The following is a 12,985-nucleotide window of genomic DNA, read 5'->3' as shown; positions in this document are numbered from 1 at the left end:
CCAACCTGGCCTCACTTATCTGCCTGGTGGTTCAATAGCTTCCGCCAGTGTCACAGATCACTGTGATTATGCAACTTGGGGCAGAGACATTCTTTGAAAAGCTGCAGAGGTCTCATGTCTGTAACCCTTTCCTTCACACAGGAAAACACTAACATTCAAGTATCACAGGGGGCAACATGTTGTATGACCTTTTGAACAAACAGTCATTTAAACAGGTCGGAACCAGCTACAACTGTCAGATCAATCCCTCTGCAGACAAGATAACCAGCAGACACACACATTTTCTTGGTTATCAGATTGTAACTCACTGTTTGTTAACACACGGTTCAGGCTTTTTGCAGCATTAGAAGATGTGGGAACAAAGGATTTAATTTCAAAGCTTTTATTATTCAGCAAGTACCTGGAAAAGGATGTTAAACTGATTTCTGCCATGTTTCTTAAAAGGTGCAGGAACATATATCACCTAAATGACTTCGATATTCCTTCACCAAAACATTGCCCAACAAGGCGCAAAATTTAAAATAAAAAAATTGTGTAAGGCCGACTTTCCAAAGCTTGAAGACACAGAGGTAACTTTGTAATGTTAAAACATCCTAGGGCCTACTTATACTTCTTATCACACAACTCAAGATTCAAGATTCAAGATTCAAGAAAGCTTTATTGCCAAGTGAGCTCCTACAGACAAGGAATTTGACGTGGTGAAAGGAACACTGGTATTTAACAACAAGACAGTAAGGACACAACAAGACAGTACTGTAAGGACACAACAAGACAGTAAGGACACAACAAGACAGTAAGGACACAACAAGACAGGAAGGACACAACAAGACAGGAAGGACACAACAAGACAGTAAGGACACAACAGAACAGTAAGGACACAACAGAACAGTAAGGACACAACAAGACAGTAAGGACACAACAAGACAGTAAGGACAGAAAGAGACAGTAAGGACACAAAGAGACAGTAAGGACACAACAAGACAGTAAGGACACAAAGAGACAGTAAGGGAACAACAAGACAGGAAGGACACAAGACAGAGAAGAACAACAAGAAGAAAAAATAAGTTAACTTAGCCTAAGCCACAGTGCATATTTAGTAGATTAATATACAAATGTAATATGTTATGGGATAAATTCCAATATTGCACATGGTTATGAGGCATTGCACCAGAAATCAAAGTATAACTCTGATCACTCCTGATATTAAGATAAAGACATTTTTTATTCCATACATTGAAAACTCTACAAAGGGTGGTACAAAGAAATAATTTGTCCACTTTCAGTTGATAATTTTTAAAGAAATACAATGACTGCAACTTTTAAAAGGGAAAAAGAAAATGTGTTAATGTCAATACAACTGCAGTACCATTACAGACCACCAGGGGGACAGCCCACACTATGGGAATCACTGGTATAAGCCATACATTCAAAAGGCAGGCCACAACACAGTTACAAAGAAGGTAATCAGTAGCTCAGTTTACACGTCATAAATGCAAGAGGAAGGATACATGTGAGCTTCAATGCACTGTTGCAGCAGCCCTTCATGATCTTCATACTCGATCTCAATCTCTGAGCCCAGTCTGTAGAGGAAGCTCAGTTTGGCTGCTTTTATCTGCAATCTCAATCTTTGGGTTGACCGCACATTTTGTATTTGATTTTTGACCTTAACTCAACAGAGTGGCAACATCTACTGGACTTAATTCTTTAAGGACTCAGAAGGAAGATGTTTGTACAAAGTGACCTTTTAAAGCATCAATAAAAGAAAACCACAACCTTAAATCATTGATTTCAATATAAGAGCTTCCTCTGACAAGCCCTATCATGGTTTAGGATTTAAGGGTGACCAATCTGTTTTCAGGGCCACCCCCTGGCTCCACCCCTGAAAGTTCCTATGCTGCACCTTTTTCAGAATTTCAAGAACAACTCCAAGAAGAACTTAAAGAAGGCAGTGTATCCAAACTACTGGTTGACGAATGAGCACAAATAAGAGTCAGAGCCTTTCCTCAAGACGGCTTCCTGGCCAGATTAGAGCCTATGTCCCATAGCGGCGAGTTCCCCAGGAGGAATTTTTGAGGCTCTTAGGTATTCCCACATCCAGGGGCGGATATAGAAAAATATTTATGGGATGACAAGAGGGGGGCAGTACATTTCCGAGTGGTGGCAACATGGCAGGCGTCTATGTGCTGAACTAATTTAATTTATACTTTGGTCAAAGCTTGATATTTTTTTTACAATGATTGTTCTCTTTTCTGGATGTCTTTTTGAGTTGATTTGACCACATATAAAATTAGGTTGTATTCCTGCTTTGATAAGGGGGCGCCCCACCCCCTGAACAGGACAACCTCCCCCTCCCTAAAAATCTAGTTAACAGACAATCCAGTTTTAAGAAATGCCAAAACATGTTGCGTCATCTCGTGTTGCATTCACAGCAGTAGGTAATTCACAGATGTGTCCGATGAGGCATAACTTTTCTTTTTAAATTAAACCTTCCAAAGGCGGTTGGAAACAGGGGTGGCAAGGCTGTGTTTTAGGGTGGCACATGCCACCCTATGCCACCCCGGTAGATACCCCCCTGCCCACATCCCAGTTGTACAGCCACACTACAGGAGTTTGGTTCCAAAATCAGTGACAGGCCTGAATTTTAACCTGTCAAGTTGGCACCATTTCACCCCTGCTTCAGCTCAGGGTGCTTCCCTGCCAGTGAGGTGATACTCATCTTTCCCAGAGCCAATCTGTGATACAAAGGATTAGCACATACAGCACTTATGAATGACATGTTAGGATGTATCTGTAATGATGTTTTTCAGCCTTTCTGCTGGATCCAATTTTCATCTGCATGGTGAATGACTATACTTAAATGTGTAGACAGTTATAAAAAGAATATAGGAGGAAACATAACACATTTCAGTGGACTTTAATTATTATTGTACACTGTTTTTTGATAATTTTATCATCATTTTCTATGTACTGCATTATATAATTAATCATAATGTAAAGGGTAAATAGGGGGCTAAGATATAAAACAATGCTTAATATAGATGAGTAATTCTAAGTTAAGGTGAGTCATTCTGCTGGTTATATAATTCAGAAGAACATCAGAGGAAAAGGAGCATCATCAGTGATGCTTAGATTAACCTGAGGGAGCAGATGTCGTCAGGTTTAGAGGTGGGGATGAGGGAGACTGTGGGTGTCGAAGCTTGTACGATACTTTCAAGTGTGAACAGCCAATGTCTGAGTCCATTTGCCTGTAGTCAGTTCAGCCACTTCCTCTGATCAGAGAGAGAAGGAGATGTAAAGAGTGAGGCAAACAGAAACAGAGAGGCAGAAGACAAGAAGGAAACAGCTAAAAAAGAAGTAAAAGAGAGTCTTCAGATAAACAGAGAAGGGGGAGAATCTTCGATGAGGGCATGGATGTGGGTGAGTGATGCAAAAAGAGAAACTATTTTCTGACTGAGTTTGATAAAAATGACAAAACCGGAGAGACCGATGTTGTATTTTTTTAACTAAATTGAAAAAGGCTCTGTTTTTATATCGTGATGTGGAGATTTTTTATTGTTGTCAGTAACACAGGTTCCTCTGCATGATGAAACATACAGCACTTATTAAATCTGAGCCGTTTGCTAACTCAATTTTTGGAGGATTTAATTCTACTGGGTCATTTTGGGTTCACCTGTTGGCTTTTCTGCACTGAAGTAAAGAACAAGTGTGATGGTTCAGACAGAGGAAATAATTTCTACGAGCAGCATAATCTTTGGAAAAAGCAGAGTGATTTGTGGGTTTGTGCAAATAAGGGAAATTCAGACCTGAGACACACTTTCCTTTCAAATGAGCAAAAATAGATGTTTGATTCAGAGCACTGGAAACGAAAATGAATACAAACAAGCTGACTTTGCAGTAAGGATGCATGATGGATAATCTGATAAACATCATGTGTATCTCTCTTTAGTTCAACATACAACTACAAAACTTCACTCTCTCTTTAAATCATTCGGGTTTCACTCGAGAAGTTCAAATACTCAGAAGTTTGTCTGCATCTCATGCTTTCCATAAATGTTCCTCTGGGTCATTTTTAAGGAGAAATGTTGGAGAGAAAAAATCCAAAATGTTCTTCAAAGTCATGTCATTGTTTTCAGTCAGACTCATTGAGACGAGGGGACGACATAAAAGCACACATGAATAAATAATCTCCCTCCAGACATTACGCTCGCTGAGACAACAGAGAAGGTGAATCCCTGCTGTTTGTGTTATTCGGCAAATTGCAATGTCAGAAAATAAAATATTAAAACTTCTGGTGCAGGAAAAATGCACAACACTGATAAAGGGTTCTGCTGCATTTGACTTATTACTAAATCTTCTTTACTTTTCAGCTTGAGGCGTCTTACTCTCTGACATTTTAAACATCAGGATTAACATTTACTCGGCTCAGTTGGCAACAATCAGTTCAAATCGATCAGAAATTTTGTTTTAAAATTTCAAAACACATGTTGAAAATCTCAGTGTTCAGTAACTTTGACTGCATCATTTTATTTCACATAGTCTGAGAGTACAACTTTGAAACTTCGTCTTTATGAATACTGTATGATATCAACCAACCAAAGACTCAAACGAAGAAATTTCAATTTCAATTTTTTTTTTTACATTTCTGTTAATTCCCCTGGCTTTTTTGAATGTTTCATGGTTGACCTTTGAGTGTTTGAGTAATATTATCCTCCACATCAAACATTTGTAATGATAACAGACCAAGGAGGCTATTTCTGTACAAAGAGGAAACTGTCTGAAGTTAAAGGAAACTCGCTCATTCACTTTTTCTTAAGTTGGATGAAGAGATGAAAACTTTTGCGTATTTGTCATTAAAAAAAAGCGACCAGGAGCAAGTTATCCAATCTAATCCACTTTATATATATAGCACATTCAAAAAAACAACCATGTTTAGCAAAGTGCTGCACAGTGAGGTCAAATAAGTTAAAACACACAGACCATAAAACATTGCCAGAAAATAAAATAGAATTTAAAAAAATCATAATAAAACACATAAAACACTTTTTAGAAAAGTTTTAAAAAACACAAATAAATAATAAATAAAATAACACTGTAAGAGCAAAAGCAATCCAATAAAAGAACAGACAGAGACAGAGACCACACTACTCTCATGCTGGGTTAAAAACAAAGGAGTAAAAATATGTTTTGAGGCGGGATTTAAAAGTCGGTTATGTTGGGAACAATCTAACATGGGGGGGTGTAGCTCGTTCCACAGTTTGGGGGCCACTACAGAGAAGGCACGGCCACCCCTGGTATCAGCCTGTTCTTAGGGACCACGAGAAGTTGCTGACCAGTATACCTCAATGACCTTGCAGGAGTGTAGCTTTGCAGGAGGTTGAAAATATACTGTGGAGCTACTCCATTTAAAGATGTAAAAACAAACAATCAAATCTTAAAATGAATCCTTAAATGAAGAGGGAGCCAGTGGAGGGAGGCAAGGATGGGGGTAATTTGCTCTTGTTTACGAGTGCCAGTTAAAATTCGAGCAGCAGTTTTTTGGACTAACTGTAGCCGTGACTGGGATGCCTGGTTAACTACATAACGTGCGTTACAGTAGTCCAGACGAGTCGAAATAAAAGCATGTATAACTTTCTCAAAATCGTTCGAGGATAAAACCGATTTAATCTCAGATATAAGCCTCAAATGGTAAAAACAAGATTGGACTACAGAATTGATCTGTTTATCTATTTAAATTCACTATCCATTATAACACCAAGATTGGTCACTGTGGGTTTCAAGTAAGATTGGAGGGAGCCCAGGTCAAATATCGGGGCCTTACATGCAGCACTGGATTCAAACACAATAATTTCAAAGTTAGCTTTGTAATATTACCCAAAACAAGGGACACATAGAGCTAAGTTCTGTGCAAAGGTAACAAACTCTAACTCAAACACGTCATATCTCATTCAGTTTAACCCAAATTTGTTTCCTAGAGCTGTTCTGGCAAACGTTGCTTTTATGCAAGTCAAACTGAACCTCTGCTGATAAGCTTCATGCATCATGGATTTGAGAGTGTAAGCAAATTTCCTTATCTATCTGACTTGTTAAAAGAAACACATGAATGTAGCTAATAAATGCAAACAGTGGAGTTAGATATTGTTCAATCTTGAAGATGTTGTTTGGATTTATTGGAGATTCTTGAGGCGTCAGAAAACAGAATTTCTGGTTTAAGTTTGAGCAAAGAATCATAATAATGCAGTCATTTAAAAAAAACGGGCCTAAGGTTGGTACATCAGCACAGCTGAGCAGGTGTGGTTCCTGGTTGTAGCTGTTAACATACAGACATGAGCGTCGTTCCAATTTGATTATCAAGCTCTGTGTCTGAACACAAATTTGCATGTTTAGCTCACTAGCCTGTGATATGTTGTGTTAGCACCAGGTAGTATACTGATCCTTATATATATATAATAACCATACATACTGATGTTGTAATAACTGAAGAGTTAACTGTAGAGCAGTGCAGTGGAAAACTACCTTAGCTTTACCTGCTCATCCACTTTCAGTTATTTCACAATTTTCCTTTTTGGAGTGTAAAAATAACTTAAGATCAGTACATTTTCCATTCCCTCTGCGACCTGACATGATAAAGATTTGATCAAGACGTTTAAGGTTCAATGAAGCTCCGCCACTGGCTGTATCTCAATACTCAAGACTTCTGTTCCAACCGCATGGCGAGATAAACGAGCCTCACCACAACCTCAGAGCCCCTCACACTGACAGGAACACACTCTGTTTGCTGAGATGCAAATATGAACTCACTTATTTCCTGTTTGTAGTGTTATTCAGAGCTATTCTGTGCCTCACTATCGGCTGCTTTTTCCATCCCTTGTTACTGAATGGACATCCTGTATCATGGCATGAAACAGATTCACACACACACAAACGCTCACAGAGGCTTTGACCTACTTTTATCATTTCTACACTCAGTTAGGATGTTATTTTACATGTTTACTTAAAGTAGGCTAAAGTATGTCATGAAAAAACTTTATTGTGTGTTTTTAAATTCAGCATGCAATAATCTCTTCTTGTACCTTTATTAAATGCTGTATAAGTCAGTCTTATCTGCATCAACCTCATCGTGAGAGACTGTTTAAACATGGAAATGTATGAAGATACATCCACACAATATAAGGCTTTAATGTATGACTTTTGAGTCACACTAAGATAAATATGTTGATTTGATAAATATATGATAAATATGCTTCATATTTTCATCTGACAAAATTTCAAAAATATCAGGAAAAACTACAAAGTAAACTTTCTTATTGTAAAAGTTAGGTATGGGCATTAATTCAATTTATCTAAGAACCGTCTCATTTTTAAAAAGGGAAAGAAATCAACATAATGAAGCTGTTAGAGCTTGTGAGTTTGCATCAATACATTTTTTTATCTTTAAAACCTTCTGAAATATAATTTATGTTACAGAATAATCATCACAATTTTATTCAATTTGGTTTAAAAGAATTGAGTCCTAAAAAAAAGTTATTTCCTTCAGATTACAAATTTAAATCATTTTCTATCTTAAGAATTTTACACTCTTGATTTAATTTGAAAACAGCTTATTTTAAAAGAAAGACATTGTAACTTTAAAAAAAACAGAAAAGTCCTGCACATATTTTGAAATGATCAAGCATTATAATGAGAATTTGTATTAGTCACATGCAACCATAAAAGGTAAAACTGCAGTGAGATGTAATCCTGTTGTTTCCTTTAATAAATTCAATAAACAATTTATGTCATAAAGAAGACAATGACTGTCTTTTAAGTGGATACTGTTTTTCAAGAAGAATGAACTCTCATATTTAATTATGACTGAAGAAAATGTAGTGGACGAAAAAGTGTAATATTTTGTAATCAGATGACGTGGAATATAAGGAAGTTAATTTTTAATTCAAGCAGAGTACCAATGTGCACAAAGCTCCTTTGAACATTTTATCTTGCCTATAGGTTACATATAGAGAGCTGTTTCTACAACATGAGACCCTTTTCTCATTTTCACATTTAAGGACTTAAAAAAAAGGTTTTTAAAAAACAAACAGCAGAGTTCCACAATGGCTTTGGCTTTAGGTTTCCACTATCATGCTCCTTCTTACTGTCACAATGTAAAGATTTGATTGGTTATTTGAATCAGACTCATTGGATAACTTTTTGTTTTTATGACAAAATGTATTAATAATTCTAATTTGCACTTTTTTTTTCCGCCATAGTGTTTTTATAACCACAAAAATACAGCTTTATCATCGTTTTCAACTTTCACCTGTGTAGCTGTATCTCAAGGCTTAACAAATGGACAAACAAGACAATAACAATAAACAAAAAAGAAAGAAAATAATGATAATAATGATAATGATAATAATAATAATAATAATAATAATAATAATAATAATAATAATAATAATAATAATAATAATAATAATAATAATAATAATAATAAATAGAATGAACAAAGCTTCTCTAAATCAAACAAGGCTATTCAATTTGAAAGAAATAAAATCAAGGTCAGTTGTCATATATTAAGACAAATGACAGAATCTGCATTTCTACATGGATTTTGGGACTGCAGTGTTGGATAGTTTTTTAACATAATCAATGAAGGGTTTCCACATTTTTTCAAAAACATGTTCTTTGGCTCTCTGGATGTATGTTATTTTTTCTAATAGGACGGTTGACAACATCTGATTTAACCAATGGGTTGTACTGGGTCTGTTAGTGTCTTTCCAGTTTTGTGGAATACATTTCTTTGCAGACTTTTTATTTTTTAACAACTTTACAAAAATTGTTGCAAGTTCAGTAATAGGAATTATTTCTACAGGAGTAGTCTTCACACGTAAGTGGTATTCATTTCTATCTGATCGTAGAGGTGATAAAGAAAAGTAACTTTTTTCTGAAAATACGTCCTTAAATGTGCAATATTGCTTATTTGCCTGAAACATCTGCCTGCAGTTCAATATTTCCTTCCTCTGTTTGTTCTGCAGATAGTTTCTTCAGAGAGCCGGTCGTTTGCTATGTTCTGGATGTGATCCTGATAGTTTACTGTATCATCGCCACGGCATTATACTTCAGAGAAAAGGTGAGCCACAGCAAAGGAAGCGCAGGCCTCAGAGATACCAGACACAGAACTGTTTATTTCTGACTGACAAAATAACCTGAGTAAAGTTTCATATGTAGATCATTTAGTGAAGAACTTGAAGAATAAAAAATTATAGACATTTTTCAGTTCAAATTGTATTACTCAATTCTTTCTTAGTGTATAAAAATGTATGGGTTAGTGAGGAAATGAACATTATTCTTCCTAGTGAGTGCAGTGTGCCAGCTTCTTATTGCTCTTCTATCAACTAACCGTCCAAACCTTGAATTTATTTGATTCATTGCAATTAGAAGTAGACAAAGGCAACAAACCTCGGGTCAAACATGTCAGACTTAGATTTTTTTTTTTTTACTTGAATATGGCTTTTAGTAATAAGGTCTTATTAAGTGGAAAACATTAGTTTTTAGCTAATGATGGCATTATAGGAAGAAGGAGTTGATAATGTTACCTCTGTAGTAAACTTCTAATAAAGATAATGTCTTAACCATCCAGTAGAGAAAATGTCAAAATGCCCTACTAGTTAAGATGTGGTACAGTGCTTTTCTATGGGGGGGGAAAGGTTATGAGCCCCTCAGGTTACGCTTTTATAGGAACATTAAAGGTAAAGACATAATAAAGTGCCCACCCAGTTGGGAAAACTTTTTAAAGTGATGTTGATATTGCTTTTCTAGTGGAGAAAACAACCTGCCCTTTAGAGTGCCTTTGCAACAGAGAAATCAAAGTAAAGTGTTCTCCAAGTTGCCCTTACAATACATGAAACATAATAAAGGTGCCCCTCTATTAGAAATAACTTGTTTAAGAGCCCACTAAGGTATAAATTCCAAGTGTCCACTAGGGTTGCAAAATTCCAGGAATTTTCAAAGTTGGAAACTTTCCATGGGAACTAATGGGAATAAACCAGGAATTTACTAAATTGAAAGTTGGCTCTTAATAGGGAACTTAAATATAGTTGGGGAAAATACATTTTAGCAAAATCCTGACTAAAACAACCAGATTTCATGCAAGAAGATGCTTTTTTATTTGCATGTTGAATGGGACTTTGTTGTGATTGTATTTTTGTTAATTTTTGAATGGGATGGGGATGAGTAATATTTAACTCAACATTCATGTTTTTGTTCTTCAATGAAAGAATTGATTGTTCAATAAAATATTTAACATTTGATCAAATTCAACTTACAAATAAATCTGTTTTAATTGTTTTCTTTTGGATGGATGTCTGCTTATAAAAAAACAAATATTTATGCTTCGTTATGATACCTTTCCATTAAATTACCCTCAATTCCCAGTTAACTCCCATTAAATTCCCATTAAATCCCCTAAATTCTCATAGATAGTCTACTGTCTGGAAATTTTCCAAAATTCCCCACCTTAACTTCCCATTGAAATTTACTGGAAATTTTCCACCCCTTTGCAACCCTAGTGTCCACTGAGGTGCCTCTTCAAGTGGAGAAAACTAGCTGAGATGCCAAGTGCCTCTTCTCGTAGAGAACACATGGTGACGTTCCCTCTGGATAATCACATCTAGTAAAGTAAACTTCATGAAACACCAGACAGATTGCCTTTCCATAAAGGGCCATTCAGAGTGCCACATGTTATGAGATTCAGTTGCATAGCTTTTATTTTACATTTAAATCATCTATTTTTTTCTTTTTCTTTTTTGTTGTCTCTGTAGTTTTCCTACATCCCACCTGCAGTTGTTGCAGTGCCTGTAAGTGAACATTGAATCCTGAGTATGATCATTTCTTTCTGTTAATTGATTGGCTGATGTAGATCTGTTAAAAAATATGCATTCAAAGCTTATCTCTCCTTTTTGTGTTTGTCTTACGCACTACTAAACAGGAGGAAAGTGCCCGCATTTACCAGGTAAGGAAACCCTTACACCACATATGTTTATTACTCCTGATATGCTGAATGAAAATTGTTGATAATTTTTGTTTTCCGTCTCTAGGAGCTTGAGAGGCCGAGGGATGCTGATCCGTACCAGGTGCTTGAACCAACAAAGAGAAAGGTAAGCCTCTGAGGGCTTTTGACAAAGTGACAGAGTCACCTTCAGGACAATATGGCACATAAACTGTTTATCATGTGTTTGTTTTTATCTGTAGAAAAAAGCAGCAAAGAAAAGGAAACCTAAGGTAAGAAAATTTACAAACGAACATGTTGTCTTATAATTGAAATGTGAAAGAAAATTAAAATTTAAAATTTAAAATTGGCAAACTTAACATTAAAGTAAAAAAAAGTGTCATCCTACCTTTGTAGCTTCTTTGAATATTAGTAGAATTATTTTGATTTGGGTAATATTGTCTGTTTTTTCCACAAATGAAACAACAAAACAAACTAACAGAATGCTCTGCAGCGTTTTTTCAAGATGTGATTTATTGATTTAAGAGATCACATTTAACACTTTTCACTGGGTTTCTTCTGGTAAACTGATCAGTGACTGATCATTTGGAGTTAAAACTAGCAGACTCACACACTGGATAGATCAAAGCTGTTCTAATCAGAGCACAGATTGAACTTTGTCTCTCTCCTTTACAGCCAACCTCAGAAGAGGAGAGGGATAGAGACCCTAATGAGTCTCAGTCCCATGACTCAGCTCGACCTCTCCCTCCACTATAAAGTCCTCCATGGTCCCTCCTGCGACCAGAGACAGAACTGCTACTGGTGTTATTAATGTTTGACTGGCTTCAGCTTTTCAGAAGTTAAACTCTGTTTTGTTTGTCGTTGTAAACTAAATGGATATTGAACTGACAAAAATCCCATCCCTTGGTTTCCAATCTACTGTGTTGAGCCACTTTCACTTTGTTTTTTGCATTTTATAAACCAAATATTTAATTAGACAGAAATGAATGAACTTAAAGCTGCTGTTGGTAGTCACTGAGTAAAAATCTGTTCAGAGAGAGGGACTTCGAATGTCAATACTATCCCTCCCAACCAGGTTTCCTCTTAGCCCCCCAACACAGATCGGTGTTTGCAGTCATGATGGTGCTGGACTCATAACCAATCTGACGACGTAGTAGGGGACGCCCCTTAACCAATCAGAACAGAGGATTGAAGATCAGCTCTGATTGGTCTGTCATAACGGGAACGAGGGTAATAATAACATTGCTTGATACAAAGGCATTAGAAAACGCAGAGATTTCGCGACAGTCTCAAATTACTCCACTTACCGATGAGTACCGATGGGTATTATGACCTTTTCTCCAAACCCAGCAGAAAAAAGTAACGTTTTTTTACACCATTCCTACCAACAGCAGCTTTAACACTTCATGTCCGTTTAGTCCCACTCTCTCTCTTTTGTGGCCTTGACATGCTAGCTACATGTTCGTCGCTAACGTTTTAATGCTAACAGGAATCATTTTTAAGCATGCGATCTTTTGGGTTGTAACAATAGGCCTATGATTTATTTTTGCCTTTCTCGGACGTGTGTAAGTTGATATTTTACTTATTATTCAGCACTAATGAAAAGTGACTGGAGAAGCTTTTTTTAAAAGTACTTGGTTTCAAATTTAAATTATATTATTATATTAGCTGTACACATAGACTGTATAAAATATGGACGTAGTATCTGTTACGTCACCCATCTGTTTCTGAAGCGCTGTTTTGAAGCCAATTGGCGGCGGCAGCCATGTTGCTGCTGTCGAAAGATTGTGACGTAAAGAGGCGGGCTTTGAGCCTCCTAGCCAACAGCTACAGTGTTCCCGCCTGTCAATCATGTCAGCTGTGCCTCTCATTGGAAGACTCGGAATCTCAACATCTTCAAAATTGCCGCCTTAGAAAAAAACTCACCCCCCTACAGTGTGTGCCGATCCAGAAATGGGCTATCCAGACTATACTCGTCTTTTGTACCAGGCTGTTAAC

At 36.6% G+C, this 12,985-nt stretch overlaps 1 protein-coding gene across 1 annotated transcript; it reads left to right on the top strand.

Annotated features, from left to right (window-relative positions):
* Positions 1-3,213: 3,213 nt before the first annotated feature.
* On the top strand, positions 3,214-11,992 carry LOC117820570 (high affinity immunoglobulin epsilon receptor subunit gamma-like). The gene is made up of 7 exons (XM_034694388.1): positions 3,214-3,417; positions 9,015-9,109; positions 10,800-10,835; positions 10,967-10,990; positions 11,076-11,135; positions 11,230-11,259; positions 11,663-11,992. The coding sequence occupies exons 1-7, from the start codon at positions 3,408-3,410 to the stop codon at positions 11,741-11,743; spliced, it is 336 nt and encodes a 111-aa protein (XP_034550279.1). The 5' UTR covers positions 3,214-3,407; the 3' UTR covers positions 11,744-11,992.
* The last annotated feature ends 993 nt before the right edge of the window (positions 11,993-12,985 follow it).

Source organism: Notolabrus celidotus, chromosome 10, assembly GCF_009762535.1.
Source record: "Notolabrus celidotus isolate fNotCel1 chromosome 10, fNotCel1.pri, whole genome shotgun sequence".
Classification (NCBI taxonomy): domain Eukaryota; kingdom Metazoa; phylum Chordata; class Actinopteri; order Labriformes; family Labridae; genus Notolabrus; species Notolabrus celidotus.
The sequence above is the reverse complement of the archived record's forward strand: the minus strand, read 5'-3'. Positions and strand labels throughout refer to the sequence as shown.